Source organism: Herpailurus yagouaroundi, unplaced genomic scaffold (assembly GCF_014898765.1).
Source record: "Herpailurus yagouaroundi ecotype Mexico unplaced genomic scaffold, PumYag 188, whole genome shotgun sequence".
NCBI lineage: Eukaryota > Metazoa > Chordata > Mammalia > Carnivora > Felidae > Herpailurus > Herpailurus yagouaroundi.
Genome location: NW_024412419.1, coordinates 23,031,923 through 23,054,292, shown reverse-complemented (window position 1 = coordinate 23,054,292; position 22,370 = coordinate 23,031,923). Strand labels below are relative to the sequence as shown.

Sequence of the window (22,370 nt, the reverse complement as noted above, 5' to 3'; positions counted from 1 at the left end):
GGTGGCAATGTCCCCATCAGGGTTTTCTGTAACACTGATGGGTGTCACACATGTCAGGGTGTCCCTCTGGCCAGACGACCAAGCACGGGGACTGCAGAGAGAGGCCTGACTCTGCAATGAAATCTCAATAGGAACAAAGCATAATTTGAGCTGCCTTAAGGAGCTACCCACAAGGAAGCAAAGAAGTAAGTGATTAATTTCTGGAAAGACAAACACATATAACAGGCTGACATTATAACCACTTACACTTCACCAACACCCCTCCCTGAGTCTTCCCCTAGTCCCAAAGAATTCTCAGGCCTCAGGGCTCCTGCGACCACACCATGTACTAACCTCTTTGAACTGGGGTTTCCACACTGAGTTCCATAGCATCTGAGGGACCCGAAGGGGCCTCGAGCCACAGTAAGGGTGGGGATGGGCAGCAAATCAGGTGGGGACATCTAACCCCCTTCTCTTGAATCAAGGAGAGGAGATCTATTTTTATTGGGTGTATTTAGAGGACGGATGCCCAAGACTGATTGAAGCATTTGGCAGCTAATGACAAGTATGGAGAAAACTGTGTCTTTGGGAATATATAGGTATTAACAGTGAAAGATTCCTGAAATAGTCCAGAATGTACAATCTTTTAAAAACCCTTGAAAGAGAAAATTATTCTGCAAAGACAACTGGATGACAAATTATAAAAGTGTGCATGGCGAAGAACATATGGTGAATTACGGACTGCTTTGGGACCATTTGGATAGGTTTCTAAATAAGAAAATAACAACTCTCTGACCTTGAGGCAAGAAGGGAAACAACAAATGGTTTTAGGAGGTTCATGAATTACTCCCATGTGTTGACTGAGAAGCTATTTTTTGAAATATTCTTTAAGTGATTCCATTTATATAACGGGTTTTATTTGTGACAAGCCATTGCAGTGAGTGGTTTGGGGTTAAATCCTATTCTCAGATACTACTTAGGCCTCTAGAATCAACCTGATGTTTTACACAATGAAGCTCATGGAAAACTCACTCCATCTACTCACAGATTTATCAGACTAGAAAGGATTACAAAAAAAAATCATCTGATTCATTCATCTAGACAGATCTAAAGCTGTATACAAGATACCAATGTAGGTAACTAGTAAGTTCAGTTTGTTTGTTTTTTTTTAAAGTGACAGTTGGTTTTATGTAGATTAAACAACTGAAGTATGGATTTTGCCAACTTTCTAAGCTGGCCTGGCTGGCACCAAGAAGATACAGCCATAGGTGATGGTGTGCATAGACGGGGCAGCCTAGAATCTAAGAATCTCTGCCCAAGTCACTGAGGCCAGGGGACTGTTTAGTTGGGTGCAGTGCTGACTCTGCTATCCTTTAATTAAAAATCTTTTTCCCTACAGGGATAGTGACATTAATAGTGAACATCGACTGAATGCTCATGACATGCCAGACCCTACGCTGGACAACTCACCTACACTACCCTGTGTGGGAAGCAGAATTCTAAGATGGCCCCTGAGATTTCTCACCCCTTGTATAATAATCCCCAGGACTATGAAAATGTTGGATTTCATTTCTATGGTTTCATGTTATGCTACATGAAACAGATGACTTTAAGAAAGGGAGATTAACAGTAGGACTGACCTAATCGAATGAACCCTTCGAATGATCTGAGTCCAGAAGTCAGTGACACCAAAGTCAGAGATTAGAAACAGCAGGAGTTGATGCACCACTGCTGGCTTGATGATGTGGAGGGGCCACATGGCAGGAAATGGCCTCCAGCTGACAGCCTGTAAAGCAACCAGCACCTCAGTCCTACAACCACAAGGAACTAAACTCTGCCAGCAACCTGAATGTGCTTAGAAGAGGCCCTGGGCCTCAGATGAGAAAGCAGCCCCAGCCAACACCTTGACTTTAGTCATTTGGGACCCTGAAAAGAGACCCAGGAAGGTTGTACCAGACTCCTAATCCATAGAAACTATGAGATAATAATTTGTGCTGTTCTAAGTTGTTAAGTGTGTGGTAATCTCTTAGTTAATAATGGAACGCCATACACACCATTTGATACTCATAATCACCCTCTAAAACTAGATTCCCCATTTAATAGATAAGGGGACAGACTTCAGGGAGATAATGAATTTGCCCAAAGTCACACAGATAGTGAGTGGCAGAGACAGGTTTCAACCCAGCTGTCCTGACTTCAGGGTCAGTGCTCTTAATTGCCACATGCATTTCCTCTCTGTATTTATGTTATCCAAGTGCCAGGCCTTGTTGAGTCAGACAAGTGGTAAAGAGAAAGGGGAACTGTATCTGTCTGCCTGGGGACAGATGTACAGAAAGTCAGAGGCCCTGTGTTGAACCCTGACTCTATTAGAAGCTAGCTGTGTGCCCTCAGGAAAGACACTTAATCACTCTGAGCCTAAGTTTCTTTATCTGCATGAAGGACAGTGAGGATTTCTACACCGTACCCGCCCCCCGCAAGGGGCTGCTGAGATGATCCCATGAAGGTGTGTGAGGGTGCACTGAGAATGGTGAGGTCCACAGGGCAGGCAAAGGTGCCTGGATGGCATATGCAGGCACAGCTTTGACTTCAGCTTCCATCTTAAGAAGCTTGGAAAAGGAGAACAAATTAAACTGAAAATAAATAGTAGAAGTAACCAAGAGAAAAGCATAGATTAATAAAATAAATAGCTTTCTTTGTAAAGATCAGTAAAAATGATAAATCCCTAGCTAGACTGTTCTAAGAAAAGGGGAGAGAAAAGAATAGAAACTTTCACTATAAGGACTGAAAGAAGTTCTATCACTAGAGCCCACAGATATTAAAAGAAAAATGAGGGAATATTATCAACAATCTCACGCCAATCATTTCAACAACTCAGACAACTTACTTAAAGGAAACACTACTTGCTAAAACCAACACAAGAAAAAATGGTGAATATCCCTGTATTTAGTAAGGATTTCTTTGAATTTCTTCCCATAAATAAAACTCTATCAAACATTAAAAAACAAAACAAAACAAAACAAAACAGTGCCAAACCTACACAGACTCTTTCAGCAAACAAAGGTGGAAGGAAAAATTGCCAGTTCATTTTATGAAGCCAGCATGGTGCTTTTATCAAAATCTGACAAGGACAACAGAAGAAATTTCAAATCAGTATCACTCACGAACATGTAAAAAATTTTAACACACTGTTAGCAAATCAAATCTAATAATCTAAAAAAGGATAAAATATCATGACTGAGAAGGCTTATTTACCCCTGGAATGCAAGGTTGGTCCAATATTCAAAAACTAATTAAGGTAATTTATCACTTTAATAGAATAAAGCAAAACCATAGGATCAGGCCAATAGATACAGAAAAAGCATTCTACAGAATTCAACACCCCATTCATGATAAAAACTCTTAGCAAAGTGGGAATATAAGAGGACTTCTTCGTGTGATAGAGACATCTATATAAAACTTACTGCTAACATCAGCCCTAATGTGGAGACATAAGGCCAGATATCTGATCTTACCTCTGTGTACTAAACTGCAGATCCCAGCCAGTGCAATTAGGTAAGGAAAAGAAATTTAAAGCCATAAAAATTATAAAGATTGAAAATAAAAAGTAAAGCTGTAAGAAGTGATATGATTGTTTATGTAAAAAATGCTAAGAAAACTACAAAAAAGCTACTAGAATTTAGTACTAATTGTGAATTTAGCAATGTGACAGGACACCAGGTCAACACAGAAAAATTGTCTGTATTCCTATATACTAGCAGTAAGACAGAAATAAAATCTAAAAAAACTATCATTTGCAATAAAAGTAAAATCACTAAAAAAATACACAAGCTTTCTACACTGAAATCTCAAAACACTTTTCAGAAAAATTAAAGGAGACCTAAATAAAACCCTATTCATTGACTGGAAGATTCAATATTGCTAAAACGCCAATTTTCCCCTGGTTGATCTATAGATTTAACACCATCTCAACCAAAATCTCAGTGGTTTTTTTTTTTTTTTTTGAGGGGAAAATGGAGTTGGAATTGGCAAACTAATTTTAAAATGTATGTGGAAATGCAAAGAACCCAGAATAGCCAAAACAATCTTCGAAAAGAACAAAGTTGAAGAATTTACGTTTCCTGATTTTAAGAAATATTGGTATTGGTATCCAAACAGAAAAACAGACCAATGAAACAGAACAGAGTATCCAGAAATAGACCCACTCATATGTAGTCAATTTATTTTGACAAAAGCATGAAGGTGATTCAATAGAGAAAGAAAAGTTTTTTTCAACACATGTTGCTGGAATACCTGGATATATATAAACAATTAACTTCAGCCTTTACCTCATACCATACACAGAACTTAATTTGGGATGAGATGGATCAGAGACCTCAATATCAAGCCAAAATGAAAGCTTCTAAGAAAAAAATGTTGAAGAATCTTTTCATGACCTCATGGTAGACAAATAATTATGAGGCTAGGAAAAGCATTAACATAAAAAGAAAACACTAATAAAATAAATTTCATTAAAAATAAAACCTTTCTTGTCATCAAAAGACATCATTAAGAAAATGAAAAGGCAAGCTACAGATTGGGAGAAAATACTTGTAATACATAAATCTGACAAATATATAAATAACTCCTAAAACTCAATAATAAAAAGACCAACAACCCTATTAAATATAGGCAAAATTTGAACAGATGCTACTTAAAAGAAGGCATACCGATAAGCACATGAAAAGATGATCAACATCATTAATCATCAGGAAATCAAGATTAAAAAAACACAATGAAATCTCATTTCATCCCCTCTGGAATAGCCAAAAATAAAAAGACTGACAATACCAAGTGTTGGAGAGAATATGGAACAAATGGAACCCTGTATATTGCCCATGGGAGTGTAAAGTGGTATAAAGACTTCATAAAAAATTTGTCAGTTTCTTATAAAGTTAGTCATACACATACTCCCAATCCCAGTTATTTACTCAAGAATTGAAACCGTATGTCTATGAAAAAGGCTTATATAAGAATGTTCTTTAGCAGCTTAATTCATAAAGTCCCCAAACTGGAAACAACCCAAATATATATATGCAGACGAATGGATTAACAAATTATGATATATTTCTATAATGGAAATTCCTCAGCAGTAAAAAAGGAATGCCATAACCGATAATTTTAAAATAATTATGCTAAATACAAAAAAACACACAAAAGAGTATGATCTGTACTATTCCATTTATAAGAAGTATCTAGAAAAGAAAAAACTAAGACGTGATAGAAATCAGACAGTGTCTGTCCTGGCGATGAGGAGACTAATTGGAAAGGATAGAAGGTAACTTTGTCAAAACTCCATCAAAAGACAGTCTTAAACCTGTCCACTTCGTTGCATGTACATGACACTGTATGTAAATTACACTGCAATAAATATCTTTCAAAAGATATATACGCAAAGCCCCTGCCTTCAAGGAATTCACAATTTAAGGAAATGAAACAATATAAAGATGTGAAAAATCAAAGGATAATACAAAAGAGATTTCACAGCAGTACACCTGGTCCCTGACTTACAATGGTTCCACTTAACAATCTTTTGACTTTACGATGGTGCAAAAGCAACATGCATTCAGTAGAAACCGTACTTTTGAGTTCTGAATTTTGATCTCTTCCCAGGCTAGTGACAGGTGGTAGGATTCTTGTGATGCTGGGCAGAGGCAGTGAGCTGTAGCACCGAGTCCACCCCTCGATCACGAAGGTGAACAACTGATACACTTATACGAGCATTCTGTCCTCACACAACCATATTGTCTTTCACTTTCAGTACAGTATTCAGTAAATTATGTGATATATTCAACACTATATTATGAAATAAGCTTTGCGTTCAATGATCTTGCCCAACCATGGCTAATATAAGTGTCCTGAGCACATTGAAGGAAGTGCAGGGCTAAGCTAGGATGTTGGGTAGGTTAGGCGTAGTAAATGCATTTTCTATTTACGAATGATATTTTCAACTAGAACGATGGGTTTATAGGGACATGACCCTTTCGTAAGTTAAGGAAGATCTGTACATGACCAACAGTCAACTGAGACTAGGAAGAGTAGAAGAAGCTGCCTGTGTATTAGCATGGATGGGGAAAACCATAGGGAAGAACACTGAAGGATCTGAAGGAGAAGAAAGAGGGCGAGGGGAAGGGGTGAGCAAAGGCACCAGTGGGACAAAGCAGAAGCTAAACACAAGAGTCTTTCATATGTCCACTCGTTGACTGACCCTTCATATCAAGTCCATCCAATAGGGAGGAGTACAGTCTTGTTTTACAGGATGAAGTTCAGAAAGATTAATGGCCCTGCCCAAGGCCGCAGAGCTTATTCGATTAGAACCTGTGATAGGAGCTGGGCATGCGTGACCCCAGAGCCTGTGCGCCGTCATTAGAGGGCATTTTTCTTGTGAGGACAGAATTTGCCGGACAGCCATGCGCAAGAAGCACATGTCATAGGAAAAGCTCGGATCAGTGCCAGAAAGCGTCCTTTCTGAGTTCACATGTTTAGAACTTTGCTCTACAGGAGGGAATAAACAGCTGACTCCACTCAGAGAGCTCTACTGCTGTTCATAAACCGTGAGAGTGTTTATGTCATGGGCAGAGCTCTCCAAGTGAATTATAGCCTTTTACGCACTGAGCACATACAACATTTTCAGAGGACAAAGAAACAGGGCGTGGAAGGAATGCTACAGTTGACCTTTCTCTCTTTCTGTCCTTTCTCTCCAACCTTCTCCAGCAATCTTAAGCCTATCCTGCATGGACAGTTCTCTGATTGTGTTTATCCATTACCTGCCTTTCTGACACAACCCAGGAAAGTTACTCACTTCAATTTAAAAAGCGAGCTTTTAAACTATTTCTTCTTCCTAGGATGAGTGGCTGGCTTTCTCTTTTATTACATTTAAAATGAATCCATCTTCCCTACAGTAGAAAGCAGATTTTTTTAACGTTACTTCAGATGTTTTCTTTAGACTGGTGTTAACATAAAGCAAATGTCTCTTGCATCTCTGAACCAATCTGTTAAGATAAACAGGCTTCACTTACGATATTCCTATACTGAAATCGTAGGCTCGTGGTCTGCGACTCCTTAAAGACTCAATTCATACATGCTAAAAGGTCTAGTTCAGAAACACACACACACACACACACACACACACACACACACACACACACAGCTTTGCCATGGAAACCACAAGGACATGTCTGGTTCAGAGTCCATAGCACGTACCACAAATAACAGCCCATCTTCTAAGGGCAGATCTTGTATATACACAGGGAAAGCCCAGACAATTAAACAACTGCAATACCTCAAACATAAAGCTTACTTTTTAATCCCTTTCTTCAAGTCTATTTCAAGATACCAAAGTCTCAATGATTGTTCTTAGGTACATTTGATTATGTCTGTTGTTTTTCTTAAACACAATTTCAGACTTGGACATCATGGATAAAAAAGGGAAAATACAGGGAGAAAGGGCACACTGAAGTTTCAGATAACAACAATTCTGGATTCCACATGAGTCTGGGAAGGTGTGTGTCTCTACAGAAAGCAGCCCTGTCATTATTTAACAGAGCCCCAATCCTGATTAGGTGGAGGCTTTGTACTACAGAAAGTACAGGGGATGCCAGTAGGCACCCTGGGGAGGGTGTCAGGGAGGGGAAGCAAGAGCGACAAGTCCTACTAATCGGGAACATTCTAGGTCTGGAAGGCCAGGTTTTGTCAGTACTTAAAACTGTCAGAAGTTTGGTATGATAAAGACTTTGATCTCTCTTGCTGGGCTACAAATTCCATGAAGACGTGGACAACTTTCAATTTGTTTATCGCTGTATCCCCAGCATGGAGCTCACTGCCATGGGGGATGCTCAATAAACAGAGAAGGAGTGAAGGAAAAGGATGCTTAATAAGTATTCTTCATTTGTGTGATTCTGTGAATTTCATCATCCTTCAGCTGGGCTCACAGGTATGATCATATGGTGGTTCAGAGTGAGTGATAAAGTAATAGCCACCTGCCACTCTAACCATGATTGATTCTTGGAAACTATGATTTTAAGCCACTGTTGCTTCAGTCTAGGAGGCCATGGTTCAACAAGACTGGGGTTCCAGACACTGAAGTCTTATCCACAAGGAACACTCAACATACTTTTACATTTACGTATTCCATATGACTCGTGAATGCTTTCCACAGATAGGTTCATGTGCAGTACTTAAATCCCTAAACTCCAAACTCTAGCTAACTTCAACCTCTATCGAATTTCCAACTTACTTCCATCCCTGTGGATTCTTTTTTTTTTTTTTTCAACGTTTATTTATTTTTGGGACACAGAGAGACAGAGCATGAACGGGGGAGGAGCAGAGAGAGAGGGAGACACAGAATCGGAAACAGGCTCCAGGCTCTGAGCCATCAGCCCAGAGCCTGATGCGGGGCTCGAACTCACGGACCGCGAGATCGTGACCTGGCTGAAGTCGGACGCTTAACCGACTGCGCCACCCAGGCGCCCCTATCCCTGTGGATTCTAATAGTTCTAAGCTATTTGTGTAGCCATTTATTGAGTCGAGGAACACACAGGCCCTATTTTGGGCAATGGCTGTAGAGACACAATGAGGTATATAATCACTTTGTTCCTTCAGACATTATAGTTCCACGTGAAAAACTCAGTATTGGATTCATGTATTCACTGCAAAAATCCTATTTGTTTACCATCAGGTGAATTTTTCCATTTAAAAAAAAATATATGAAAGTAGTTGCTAACATTTTCATCATCGACATCATTTATCCGCTATTCTAACTTCTATCTAGTACTTTTTCTCCAATCTAAACAGACAGATTTCAGAAACATCCTGTAACCCATTAAAAAAAAGAAAAACAATCTACCTGATGAGGCTAGATAAGGGGTTGGCAAACTTTTTCTGTAAAGGGACAAATAGCAAATACTTTTTGCTTTGCAGGTCCTATGTGATCTGTTGTAATTTCTCACTCTGCCACGTTAGCAGCCATGCGAACAGCCACGCAAAAATAAGTAAAGAAATGGGCATGGCAATGTTTCAATAAAACTTTATTTACAAAAACAGGCATAGGACAGAATTTAGCCTGTAAGCAATAGTTTGCCAACCCCTGGACTAGATAAACAAAATGCTCCTATTTATAGGAAATAGCAACGGATTCACTTACTTTGCTCTTTTGGCCATCTCATTTCCATCCCATCTGGGGCTGTATGGATAATTTTTTTGGGCCTGGGAATAAAGCTGTCCACTGTTGGTAAAGTGATAGACAGACTGGAATGTGAGAGTCGGCTGGTCTCGAGGGAAAAACAGGGGCAGGTCGACTGCAAAGACAAAAGAAAGGAAAACAAGTTATGGTTTCAACGTATGGGTTAAACTTGAATGTTGGGTACAGGACTCTATCTGAACTACAAACGGTTTGAGATTTAGGTAAAACATATGGAGGGAGGGGCCAAGAAATACCAAAGTGCCTTCCCTGACTTCAAGGAGTTTACAATCTAGGCACATAAGTGAAAATCACACATAAAAATAAATTTCACCAATATGAGGCATGATGTGTGGCTGCTGCTATGAAATGGTCACAGAAGCTGGGCACTCCCAGCCATGTGAATTCCTCCTATGGCATTTACCTTGTCTAGTATTTAGTAGGGAAGTTAGTTGATTATTTTTTTAAAGTCTCTATTAAATCACAAACTCTTCAAAGGTCAGGCAGCATCTTCCTCATCTAGAATTTGATGGAGGGGGTGGGATGGAGGCTGTCCTTAAAAAATGGATTTGGGGGGCCCCTGGGTGGCTCAGTCGGTTGAGCGTCCGACTTCAGCTCAGGTCACGATCTCGCGGTCCGCGGGTTCGAGCCCCGCGTCAGGCTCTGGGCTGATGGCTCAGAGCCTGGAGCCTGCTTCCGATTCTGTGTCTCCCTCTCTCTCTGCCCCTCCCCCATTCATGCTGTGTCTCTCTCTGTCTAAAAATAAATAAATGTTAAAAAAAAAATTAAAAAAAAATAAAAATAAAAAAAAATGGATTTGGAATGGGGAGCAGGAGGGGCAGGTGATAATCTTTATATTTTATAGGATACGGCCACTGGACTACCAGAAAAAATAAAGTTATCACTTTACTTCCAATCAAGCAGTGAATTCTGCTACTCAGCAGTTTGAAGCATCTCCAGATGTGTTACCACATATAGTTCCTAAACCAGTGGGGGCTCCTTAATGGAACGCAACAGGGACTAATCTGAACACTGCATATGTCTACTGAGGGTAGCCTGATTCCAGTGTTTGCTGCTAACAAGTATTATGTGCTTTGTCTGTTCATTTTAGGGTCCTTTAACTCAATTTTTAAAAATAAAATGACTCCTTTTTAGTTTGAGGCAAAGCAACATTATAAACACAGACTGTTTCAGCAGCTCATTCCTCAAGGCATATAATGTGTATTTGTATGAATGTTACCACTTCTAGGGCAAAGAACAGACAGGGACATCAACTTAGGAAAATACGATAATGAGAAAAAATGTGTATAGAATTTCCTAGCTTTACAGAGTACTTTTATATACTTTATCTCATTTGAGAGTTATAATTCCATGTAGGAGACATTATTTTTACCATGTGCATTTAGCAGACAGACAAACTTGAGACTCCAAGAGGTTTATTAACTTGCTCACGCCCCAGCTAGGTGGAGGTGGGGCTCGAATCTAGTCCCATGGTGTAAATCCTGAGCTCTCTCTACTGGGCCCCATTGCCTCCTGCTCTTAATGACACTGGTACGACCTGCTCACAACACATTCATTGTGTCACGGTTACCATTCTCTGAAGTCTCTACTGTGAAGAACGTACAAGATTCATCTTTCTGGCTACACGAGGCAAATATATGAAAAGAAAACACATACTAGATAGCTACACATCTGTCACCATGCCGGTGTAGGGTGACATTTGACTTGGGCTAGGCCCTCTAAGCATCCAAAATGATTTCATGAAGGAAAAGTCAGGTTTGCAGCAAACTTTTTAAAAAACCCAGAAAACAAGAAACAAAAAAAAAAAAATTGTTCAGTGTCTTAGACCACTGCATATATTTGACTCTGACTCAGTGCTGCAGGGGGTTTCTACATATGAATCACCACAACCCAAGAAAAGTGGCAAGACTTTGAATGTCCACTCGTTAGTCACATTTTCCATGGGCCTACGTGTGGTGCCAGCACATGCCTGTTTGTGCCAAAGCAGAGATTTAGTAACATATAGGAAACAATACAAAATAGGAAAAACAAACTTAAATTATAAATAATTTGATTCAGAAAGCCCCTTTGAGTCCCTTTATATTACAAAGCACGATTTGTAACATCTTCAGTCATTTTGAATAAATATTGCTTTCTAAAATTAAGTTTATATCTTTTCTGATTACTCATTTCATCTCCTCTAATTTTAGAAAGCATGCCTATTTACACATAGTTTAATTTGGCTTCAATTGTTTATATTACATATACATTTCCAAGTATAAAACAAGATTCACATTAACCCCCAAAGCAATCACCAACAGCACCGGTGAAAAGTATTTAACATGCATGAGCCTCCCTTAAGAAATGCAGTGATTGTGAATAACCGAATTCAATGGCAATAATTTACCAATTTAAAGTAAGTATAGTCATATTTCGTATCAAAGTAATACAGAGAATACCACAGGCTTCATGATTGTCAAGCTATCAGCTTACTGGGCTTTGGAAAACGTTATATTTTTTGTTCCTGTTATTTTGTTTTGTAGAAAATGAGTTGCTGGTATTTTGACATGCTGAAAAATGATTTTCCCACCTAGTTCTGAACCATCCACTTTGACCCCCTAAATGCCCAATTAAGATCAGAAACAATTCAAAATGTGAATGTAAATTTATCTACCCAGGCAAGTGAATTGTTCTGATTTAAAAAAAAAAAAATTTCCAGCCAGCTATATGCTGATATGTACCGCGATTCCCAGAAAAAACAACACTGATTGCATGATTATTTCTCCATGGAGCTTTTCCTAAAAAAGTATAGTTGAAGCCAATATTGAAATCTGAACACAGCAGCTAGATGAACAGTGAAGCAGGAATGGTCAGAGTACTTGAGACATAAAATCGATAATCCACATGAGAAAATAAAATTCAAAAAATATAATTATCTTGCTCAACTGAACTAAACCATACCCTGCCTGTATCGGTCAGGAATCAATAAAAGGATGGATTCTTTGAAAATGTTCTATGCATAAGAAGGAGTTAATAACTAAAATATTTATGAGAAATGCTTTGCATTTTTCTTGAAAGAATGTTTCGGATGGTACAAATCAGTCAGAATTAAAAAAAAACACAACAAAGTTTGTTTTCCTTATCTCCAAATGTTCTTCTCACTTAACACTTGCCTATAGGCTAACTCATGGTTTTTTAAAGATTTCACGTTTAAGTAATCTCCGCACCCAACGTGGGGCTTGAACTCACAACCCTGAGATCAAGAGTCACATGCTCTACTGACTGAGCCAGGCAGGCACCCCTCACTCGTGATTTTCTGACGCATAGTAAAATAATGACGGCAGGCCTTCGCACAGCTAACTTGTTCTGAAGGTACTCCCAGGGCTCTACGCAGTTTGGGCTCATATTAGCTATATCGGAATTGAATATTTTAACTATTGGCTTCCTTTGAACCCAACCCACCTACCGGCTCAAGTTTGATTCCCAGGGTAGAACCCCTCCATTTGGTTCAGTTACTCGTCAGTATTAGTTGGACAACTGCTGCCTATATTTCCTTCTTCCCGTATACAGAGACTGAATTTTGGTCAGCTCTCTAACCACGGAAAGGATGGCCCTCGCTTGTTCAGTATAATGTCAATAACCACTTTCCAAAGCATTGCTTTCTTCAAGAACTTGTTGAAACAAGTCACTGCCAAACACTTCCAATTCTGTACAACCTGGGCATTTCACAGGATTCATTCACAGGGCACCCCCTGCCAGAGCGCAGGAAGGCACCATGAGGCTCTGTGCCAGCTTGCTTCATGGTGGATAGTCACTGCCGTGATGAGCTCCACTGCATACAGTCCCAGAGCTAGTGGTGTTCTCCAAGCGCCCAGCAGCCATGCGGCGTGGAGAGGGAGCTGAATATGCATCAGTAAATTTTTTGCTGCCTCTCTCCAAACCATGCTGGGGTTCACACGGGACAGATGCAGTTTCGCTTTCCCTAGTAAACAAGCGTTAAGTGTCCCCAAGTGCTCATCCTTTCACATAAGATGACTTCACTAAAGTTGCATCTGAATTCCTAAGCCTCTCTAGAAATCTGTCACTTCTCCAAAGACCTCCACGATGGAAGAATGACCTTGAACGGCCAAAGCGACGCCACACCATGTATGGGATCCATAAGACAGCTGCCAGATACTCATTCAGAACATTTCAGGCATAGTTCTAACAAGTTTGATTATATGACCTTTCCAGAAAAAAAAACCCTAATTATGGCAAGATTAGGACAAGGTATACTGACAGCAAGTAATGATAACTAGCAGTCTGGCACGAAGGAAGGAGAGAGAATAATAAATATAAACAGACTTAGAAAATAAAAAATAATCCCAGCCTGGGGCCATTCAGCATAGAACAAAAAGCCCAGCCATCCCTCAAGCTATTACCATACTGTCAGTGACGTTCACTCCCCATCTTGGTAACCTGGCAGACACTCTTGGTTCCCTACCAACAGCCATTCTCCATGGGCAGGGCCCTCCTCCCACTCTAGAGCCCAAAAGTGCTGGGTATTTGCTCTCTCAGCCTTCCATGAGACCAAGGCATAGAAATGTGACTCAGTCCTGCCAATGAGGCCCAAGGGGGAAGTTGGCTAGGGGTCTTCTGAGAAATATTTTCCTCTCTGAGTAAAGACACGTGTAAGGAGAAGCCCCCGTTGCATTCGTGCCTAGATCTTATCATGTGAGATCTCGAGGCTTGGAGCTGTGCACCCCACCTTGTGACCATAAGGGGAAAGTCAGCCTGGCAACACTGAGCTGTTGAATTCATCAGCCCTGGAATGCCCAGCTCTGGAGTCCTTGCTATGTGAGACCGTTACAGGTCCTAACTACTTAAACTTCTTTTAATCAGGTCTCCTCAGACTTGCACTCAGAGGTATCTAAAGAAATGTTATTTCTTGCAGCTTCTGTTCAAGAAGGCAGGATAATTGGATAACCAATTTCAGAAGTATTTCCACCAAGCATGGGTGAAAACATTCAAGGCACATAAATAGGAAAGTTTTAGTTGTCAGGAAAATTCAGTTATGTGGGACAGTTCAATCCTTGAAAATGCCAAACAAATGAGGGGTTAACCATAATTGCTTCTCTGGGAGTCACATCATCAGATATTTTCATCCTTATTCACCAGTCAGCCATTACTTCATTTCTCCGAACCTTCCAAACGATACATTGCTGTGTCCTTGGGTTAGTAGGGAAGATACTCACGCCTTGGCTTCGTGGTGGTTACAGTTGTGTTTCCATTTTCAGTCCTCTGCAGACTCTCCAGTTCCTAGAAGCCTTATTAGCAGAGAGTCTTAACTCCATGTCGACTTGCTGAAAACTCCCCCTCCAACGATGACTCCATTTGAGGTCAACCCTTCCTAAAAGCATTTTGCTCACATCTCATTCCCAGGCTGCCCCCACAGTGAGCATACCAACCACCTAGGGAAGTCTGCCATTTATTACTGGACCACCCCTTACTTACACCATCTTACTAACTACACACAAAACCCTTGAGACACATGGATTCTAACCACTAGAAAGTGAAACACCACACATCCAAAGGACTTGCCTACAAGAAATATAAAAGCAAAGTTTTCCAATTCAGAAGTACCCCCCTACTTAAGGCGTTAAAAATAGAATGGTATCTCCGCTTACCATCCCTGCCTTACCAGATTTTGTTGAACTGCCTTCAAATTTTCATTGCCTTTTGTAGATCTGACCAGGTAGACAGATTACTTTGGGGGTTTTAATCTTACCAAAATAAAGCCTGGAGATTCTTGAATTTTGCTGTAAATTCTAAACATTCTAACACGGTAGAGGACAGTATGGTATGGTGGAAAAAAGCGCAGCCTTTGGAGTCAGATAAAAATGGGTTTAATTCCCAGCCCCACCATTTATTAGTGGTGAGGCCATAGGCAAAATATTTTAGCTCTGTAAATCCTGATGTTCTCATCTGCAAAATGAGGATAATTTTTAGCTCAGCACTGCTGACAGGACTGGACAAAAACAGAGCAGGTAATAAATAAATATGAATTCCCTTCCCCTTCCTCCTTTCTTCTTTGTTTTGTTTTCAATCTGGCTTTATACACTGTCCCGTATATGCGAAATTTCTAACTAGAGCAGAAATGTTCACAGTGCTTAAGTTTTAACTACTTTGATGAAACCTTCTAAACCTTGCACATACCTTCACATCCCAGTGTATAGTATACTGAAAATAGGCTAGCCTTTTCTTGATGACAGAAAACACACCAAAAACCCATTACACATGACGGCCTCCAGGGTTAAGGAAGATTTAGTTCGCCCTTTCCCAATGCCTCCTACACAAGGGCCACACCTCCTCAACTGTCCACTGGTAAGAGGTGATGTGCTCTTAGAGCGGCACACGGAGGCCCCCAGGACTACCGCGCTATGACATGCTCTCTGCCCCCTGATCGCAAACTTTCTCTACTTTGTTTCCTTTTTCCCCCTTTGCCACTTCTCATCAAGGCCCACTCTCAATGTCCTCTCTCTATCTTCCCTCTTCTCTTTCTTCGTCTACTTCATTCCACGTGTGTTGTGTGTCAGCCTCTGAAAAGTCGGGTCCAGCCGACTATCCATCCTGAGACCAGAACGCGGCACGGGGCAGGGGCTGCACTAACGGGAGGGAGGTGATGTGGTGTGGAGTCCCGGGGTGCCTTCCTCCAGCACCGCTCAGTGAGCATCTCCCCCTCCTTTTGTTTCTGTGTTTGTTTCCTTCCAGGTTTACGGCTGTCCCAGGTAGTTGGGAGTTACAGGAAATCTGGTCTCTGCTTATATTTTGTTTAGCGTTTGCTTTTGAGGTACTTTATAGATACAAATGAATCATTCCAACACCCAGTGAGACATTCACATAAAATTGTAAGAAGAACCTCAGGATGAAAGGGATGCCATAGTGCTGGCCGGCGAAGAGCTGGGCTCTCTCACCCTGCCCACACAGACGAGCCCAGACTGAATACAGTAGGCTTCTCCTCCCACGAGATCAGAGGTTCAGAACTGGAAGTAAGCATCGGCATCACCGTGGAATCACATAGTGCGGCTATGTGAGCCCTGCCTCAGACCTCTCATTTTCGAAAATGCACCTTAAATGATTCTGATAGGTCTCCCCAGGAAAGAATCGCTCAGACTGTAAGCTGCTAAGGGTAGGGGCCAGGGATTAGCTATCTCAGTATTCCTAGTATTCGGAACAGTTTGTGACATAGGAGAGACTCTTAATAGATGCTTGTTGAACTACAGGAAAGGGACATGTAAGGGAACTGCAAATTAAAACCTCAAGGAGATCCCATTTCATACCCATTAGATGGACAAACATTTTAAAACCCAACAAAGCTCAAGTGTTGTCAAGGTGGTGGGAATTCTCATTCACGGATGAGACTATAAATTTCTATAACCTCTTGTACAATAAAAGTAAAGATGTACATACTTCAAGACTCAGCAATTCCACTCCTAAAATATTATCACCTGTGCATGAGAAGACACATAGGAGAAAGTTTGCTACAGCATTCTTTGTGGTAACAGAAACTGGAAACATGTGAAGTGTCCAGCAACACGAGATTAGATCGATACATTGTCCTATGTTCTTCAATGGAATACCCTATAGCATTTACATTCAATTCAGAAAAGCATTTCCTTGGGGCGCCTGGGTGGCTCAGTGGGTTTAAGCGTCCGACTTCAGCTCAGGTCATGATCTTGCAGTTCGTGAGCTCGAGCCCCATGTCGGGCTCTGTGCCGACAGCTCAGAGCTTGGAGCCTGCTTCGGATTCTGTATCTCCCCCTCTCTCTGCCCCTCCCCTGCTCATGCTCTGCCTCTCTCTCTCTCTCTCTCTCAAAAATAAACATTAAGAAAAAAAAAAACAAAACCATTTTCTCAGGCCTGGCTCCTTGTTCAATCCCTCAACTATCTCTTGCTTCTGTGACACAGTCCAAGTCCCCACCTTTTTGCAGGAAGCTTTTCTTGCCTGCTCTGTCCCTCAGTGATTTCTCCATCCTCTGTGGCCACGTAATCGAGTTGTAGCTGAACTGCTAATAATTCAGTGTACTTGTTATTTTATATCCTCCACACGTGTAACACTGGGCTGGACACAGTAGTTAGTTGATATATAACCAGTGACTGACTGGCATAGATCATGAAAGTGAGGAAATGTTGATTGCACTAGATGTATAAAAAAGGAAACATGTTTTTATGAGAGGCAGAAAGAAATCAAGCAACAGAGAACATCAAAAGTAGCATTTAATACTGCTTTAACTTTTTTTTCTCAATTTCTTAAAATGTTTATTTAATTTTGAGGGAGAGAGAGAAGAGGGGAGGGGCAGAGGAGGCCAGCAGAGTATCTGACGCGCAGGCTCTGTGCTGACTGACAGCAGGGAGCCTGATGCGAGCGCAACTGAGCCACCCAGGCGCCCCTGTTTTAACTTCTATCTTTAAAAGAACTTAGTCACAATAAATTCCTGGCCTGGGAGGATTAAAAAAGAAACCTGGCTACATTAGGGAAGAATATGATGAAAAGAATCCTTAAAGAAGTTAAAATGTATTCAAATGCAAAGGTGTTGGCACTTAAAAACTAGGCAAAGTCTTTAAAGACGTTTTAATTTTAATTTTAAAATTAATTGAAAATTCATTTTAATTTTAAAGATTTTTTAAAACCTTTTTATGTTTATTTTTGAGAGAGAGAGCAAGGGAGAGAGAGAGAGTGAGTGCACGTGCATGCACAAGTGGGGTAGAGGCAGAGAGAGAGGGAGACACAGAGTCCGAAGCAGGCTCCAGGCTCTGAGCTGTCGGCACAGAGCCGGACGCGGGGCTTGAACTCATAAACCGTGAGCATGACTAAGCCGAAGTTGGACGTTTAACTGACTGAGCCACCCAGGCACCCCTGTAAGGTTTTAATTTTAAAAACTCACAGACACAGTACCAAATGTAGATGATTAGAAGAAAAAGGATACATTTAAAATAGTTAAAGTAGAGGGACTGACACTGGTCAGTTTAAGTTCCAGTCTTGAAAAATCGGAACATGCTGCCAGGTACGAATCTGCAAGTACTGTGACTGTGCCACAGCGGATGACTCATGTAGTTTTATGAAGAAAAAAAAAGTCTGAAACTAACCTCATGTTATTTCATTTCATAAAAAAGCCAAAGCCAGAGAGAATATGGGGGAGGAGCAGAGAGGGAGAATCCCAAGCAGGCTAGGCACTGTGAGCACAAAGCCCGACCCAGGGCTCAAACCCATGAACTGTGAGATCATGACCTGAACCCAAATCAAGAGTCAGATGCTCAACTGACTGAGCCACCCACGCGCCCCTAATCTCATTTTCTTAAAGGATCTAATTATGAGCTTTATACTCTAGAGAAAACAGCAATAAGTATCCAATTGGACAGGAATTTCTCGAGCATTTACTATGAGCCAGCTCTGGGAGGCCACGGTGACCAAAGCTGGGTCCTCCTTGTGACAGTGGCAGCATGCCCTTGACTCTCACTGTTCTCAGGAAGGGAGATGGTGATGAGAGCTATAGTAGAGGTAGTAACCACCATGGGGTATGTGTTGGAAAGAGAAGCTCTATTCCAGAAGGCTTAGTAGATGGGCAGGGCCTTGAAGGACAAGTGGGATTCTGACAGGCGGGTGCGGCAGGGGGATTTTGACTGGGAGGGGGAACAGAGGGGATGCCAGGCAGAGGGAACAGTATTGAGCAGTCAGAACAGAGAAGAGTGAGGGAATGAGGGGTGGTCAGGGTAAAGGGAAGACAGGCCTGGAGGACAGCATGCCGGTGCAGAGGGGCTCTGGATCAAGATGGCAAACTGTGGAGAGTTGTAAACACAAAGCAAAGAAGTGTGGACACTTTTCTATGAGCAGTGTTAGCCTTGAACATTCCTAGGGGAAATATCCCATACCACTCATTCCAGTGGGTCAGAAGTTTTCCTATAATTTAAATACCCCCAGCATAGGAGGGCCTGGGTGGCTCAGTCTGTTAGGCATCCGACTTTGGCTCGGGTCATGAACTCACAGTTTGTGAGTTCAAGCCCCACGTCAGGCTCGGTGCTGACAGTTCGGAGCCTGCTTGGAATTCTGTGTCTCCTTCTCTCTCTGCCCTCCCCTGCTCACGCTCTGTCTCTTTCTCAAAAAAAAAAAAAAAAAAAAAAAAAAAAAGTACCCCCAGCATAGTATAAATCCTCCAGAATGGAGAGTATAATACACAAATCAAGAATAAATTTTATTTCTTCTTAGAAGAGAGCTGTCATGTACTCCTCAGTATGGGGATTGATTCCTCTTTATAAAACCTCTCTTAAAACTTACTTGTGCATCCTTTATAGTCACAGGAGGCTCTGAAGGAAAAGGCTGATGGTAACGGGCTGTTGGCCATTTATGGGAGTCCTCCATTTTCTCTCAAACAACTCTGACTTCCTATATGGACAATCCATACAGCAGGGCCTAAGATTGGGTACTGGATTTAAGATTGTGATGGGAATAGTTGAAGTCAAGTATCTGACCATGTTGGAAACCATGCCCCTCAAGAGGGGCTATGTGCTTCCTTGTAAGATGGGGCAGAAGCTCGGGTCACCATGTCATTCTGCTCTACAGAAACCTCCACTTGCCTATTTTTATTTGTGTATTGCACTTTCCCAGCATTCTTCACTACAGATTTATATTGTGCTAGGATGTTAAAATTACAGGAGAATGTGTGACCCACTAGATTTGGTGCTATGGGGTATTTTCCCTGGAAATGTTCAAACATAAGCCACTGCATTCTTGGGTTGCTGTTGGTTCAGTTCTGTCTGGTGAGAAGGACAGGAAATTGCTTATCTAGGTGAAGTTGAAGGTTCAGGTGAAGAAGACACGTGTTCTGTATGTGGTGAACCAGCCTCTACTTAGTAGCTGTACAATTCTGGCATATTAACTGGTCCCTCCGAGCCTCTCTCCTTATCTACCAAACAAGAAAAACTCTAACCTCTCGGTTGGAAATAAAGCATGAAGCGCAGTAGCTGGCACATAGGAAGTGCTTGATAAATACAGGTTGGAGCCTAAAAGGAATCAAGAACAGGAAAGTATGCGATCTTTGGAATTTGACAGATCTGGGCTTGATTTCTACTTTCCCAGTTACACCGTGGGTGCCCTCAAGCAATTTACTGAACTCCCTGAGCCTAGGTTTCCTAATCTTTAAAATGGGATAATACCTACCTTGCAAGACTTTTGAGTGGTTTACATGATATAATAAATATATACGGAATACTTGCCACATAGGAGACATCCATAAATGAGACCTATGATTACTCACCTTTTCCTTAGAAGCAATTAAAAAAAACCAAACAAACCTGAGTCTATAGAATTCCTTTTCCAACTGGACTTTCAGCTGAGAAAATACAACCTATAGATTAAAAGTAGCCAAATTCTTTCAGGTAAGCTTCCAACTTAGTTCTGCCACTATTTATATTTGAGGCAAATTCAGGAGTCCTTAGGAACTCTTCATTTTGAATTCCATAATCTCCTTCCTTCAAAAAAAAAAAAAAAATCTGGAGAATCTAAGGTCAAATGGGGTTTTGCAGCAAAAGTTGACCACGGACCAGAGAACAGCGAAAGAGGGAGGAAAGAGGGAGAAAGCCTGAAGAAAACTTGGCCAGACGGTTTTCTTTTGTGCTTGGATACTGAGATACTCTTTATTCTCATAGGTGCTTCCTGTAAGTTAAAGGCTTTTTTATTTTCTTGCTAAACTATTCATGAGTGGTTTTGCTCTTTGGGGAAAAGAAAAAAGATCAGAAATATAACCAGTCTTCATATATTTAGAGATTATATTTGGTCTGTGAATTTCCAAGTTTTTGTTTAGTGGTTATCGTTTTGGGCCCAGCTCCTAGGTCATTATTTCTTCTGTGAGAATTGGTGGGGGAGACAGTAGGGGAACGGAAACAAATTCTTCCTTGATAGCAGTTCTAATTAGGAATTTCATCTGAGAAGAAGGTATGATTGCCATCTAAAACATCTAAAATGATGTTTTTAAGTGGTCCTGTTCTCCTATCTAATGACTTCAAAGAGAGTAACTATGTAAACAGAGGTGATCATGTGGAGGCAAGACCTCAAGTGAGTTGCTTGGACAGTACATTCAAACTTAAAGGAATAAGGTAATTTTCAAGCAAAGGTACTTAGAGCCATGTTACCTAAGGAAGACAAGCATATTCACACTCAAGCTGAGGGTTTTTTCTTGGAAGCTCCAAAACTTTCTTCCTTTTTACTGATTTGATAGGAATCTTTCTAAAGTAGACTTCACATTTACTTCTCTCATATCCCTTTTTAAATGACTCAAAGTGAAAATTATAAATATCAACTCTTAGAGTGGACTGTATATATGGTCATGACATCACACCAGCCCCTACACTAATTGGTATCTGTCACCTGCATTTCTTGGTTCCCTCCACCCCTACCTCCTAGCTCGGGCTATTTCGTTTGTACATCTATATGCTATAGACCGTCTATGGGCAGTTAGGCTGCTAGGGACTTGGGAACTAGCATGCCAGCTTATTACAAGGGATAAGAGCCAGGCCTGGAAGGCTCTTTGTGAGTAAAATACACAGACTTTGTGACCCCTCTTTAGCCAACTCCCTTCCTCTCGGCTATGTTTTGACAGGTGTGCTCACAGGGTAGAGCTGAGCTGCAGATAGGTGAGATACTTACTTTAAAATCTCCATGTCTTGTCAAATAGAGGACACACTCGTTAAACAACAGTACAGAAAGGGGTCTTGGGAATCATCTATGTGGGTGATAACTGAGCAGCCTGCAGTACAGAGGGGTGAACTGCTTGAGCAGCCACACTGAGGACGGACCCCCACATCCAGCAAGCCACACGTTACTGTGTGTGCCACTTACAACCTGGTGCATCTCCCAGCAGGTGCTTTTACAGTAGTTAAGACTTTGGGTTCTTCATTACCCCAGCTCGGAAAAATCTCTTGCTACAGACAACAGTTAGGCGTAGGCAGTCTTTTGTTTTTGTGGTGGTTTTTTGTTTTGTGTCTCATTCTAATAAATAAATAAATAAATAAATAAATAAATAAATAAATAAATAAAAAATTTTTTTAATGTTTATTTATTTTTGAGAGAGAGAGAGAGAGACAGAGCGTGGGGGGGGGGGGGGGGGGGCAGAGAGATAGGGAGACCCAGACCTCGGAGCAGGCT

General features: G+C 41.1%; 1 protein-coding gene across 5 annotated transcripts in view; it reads right to left on the bottom strand.

The window, feature by feature from the left end:
• BABAM2 (BRISC and BRCA1 A complex member 2) overlaps window positions 1-22,370 on the bottom strand; it is a 405,089-nt gene that overhangs the window by 25,119 nt on the left and 357,600 nt on the right. For all 5 annotated transcript variants that reach the window (XM_040496370.1, XM_040496371.1, XM_040496369.1 and 2 more), the window contains exon 11: window positions 9,158-9,311. In XM_040496370.1, coding sequence (XP_040352304.1) covers window positions 9,158-9,311 — 154 coding nt within the window. The remainder of the gene's footprint in view (window positions 1-9,157; window positions 9,312-22,370) is intronic.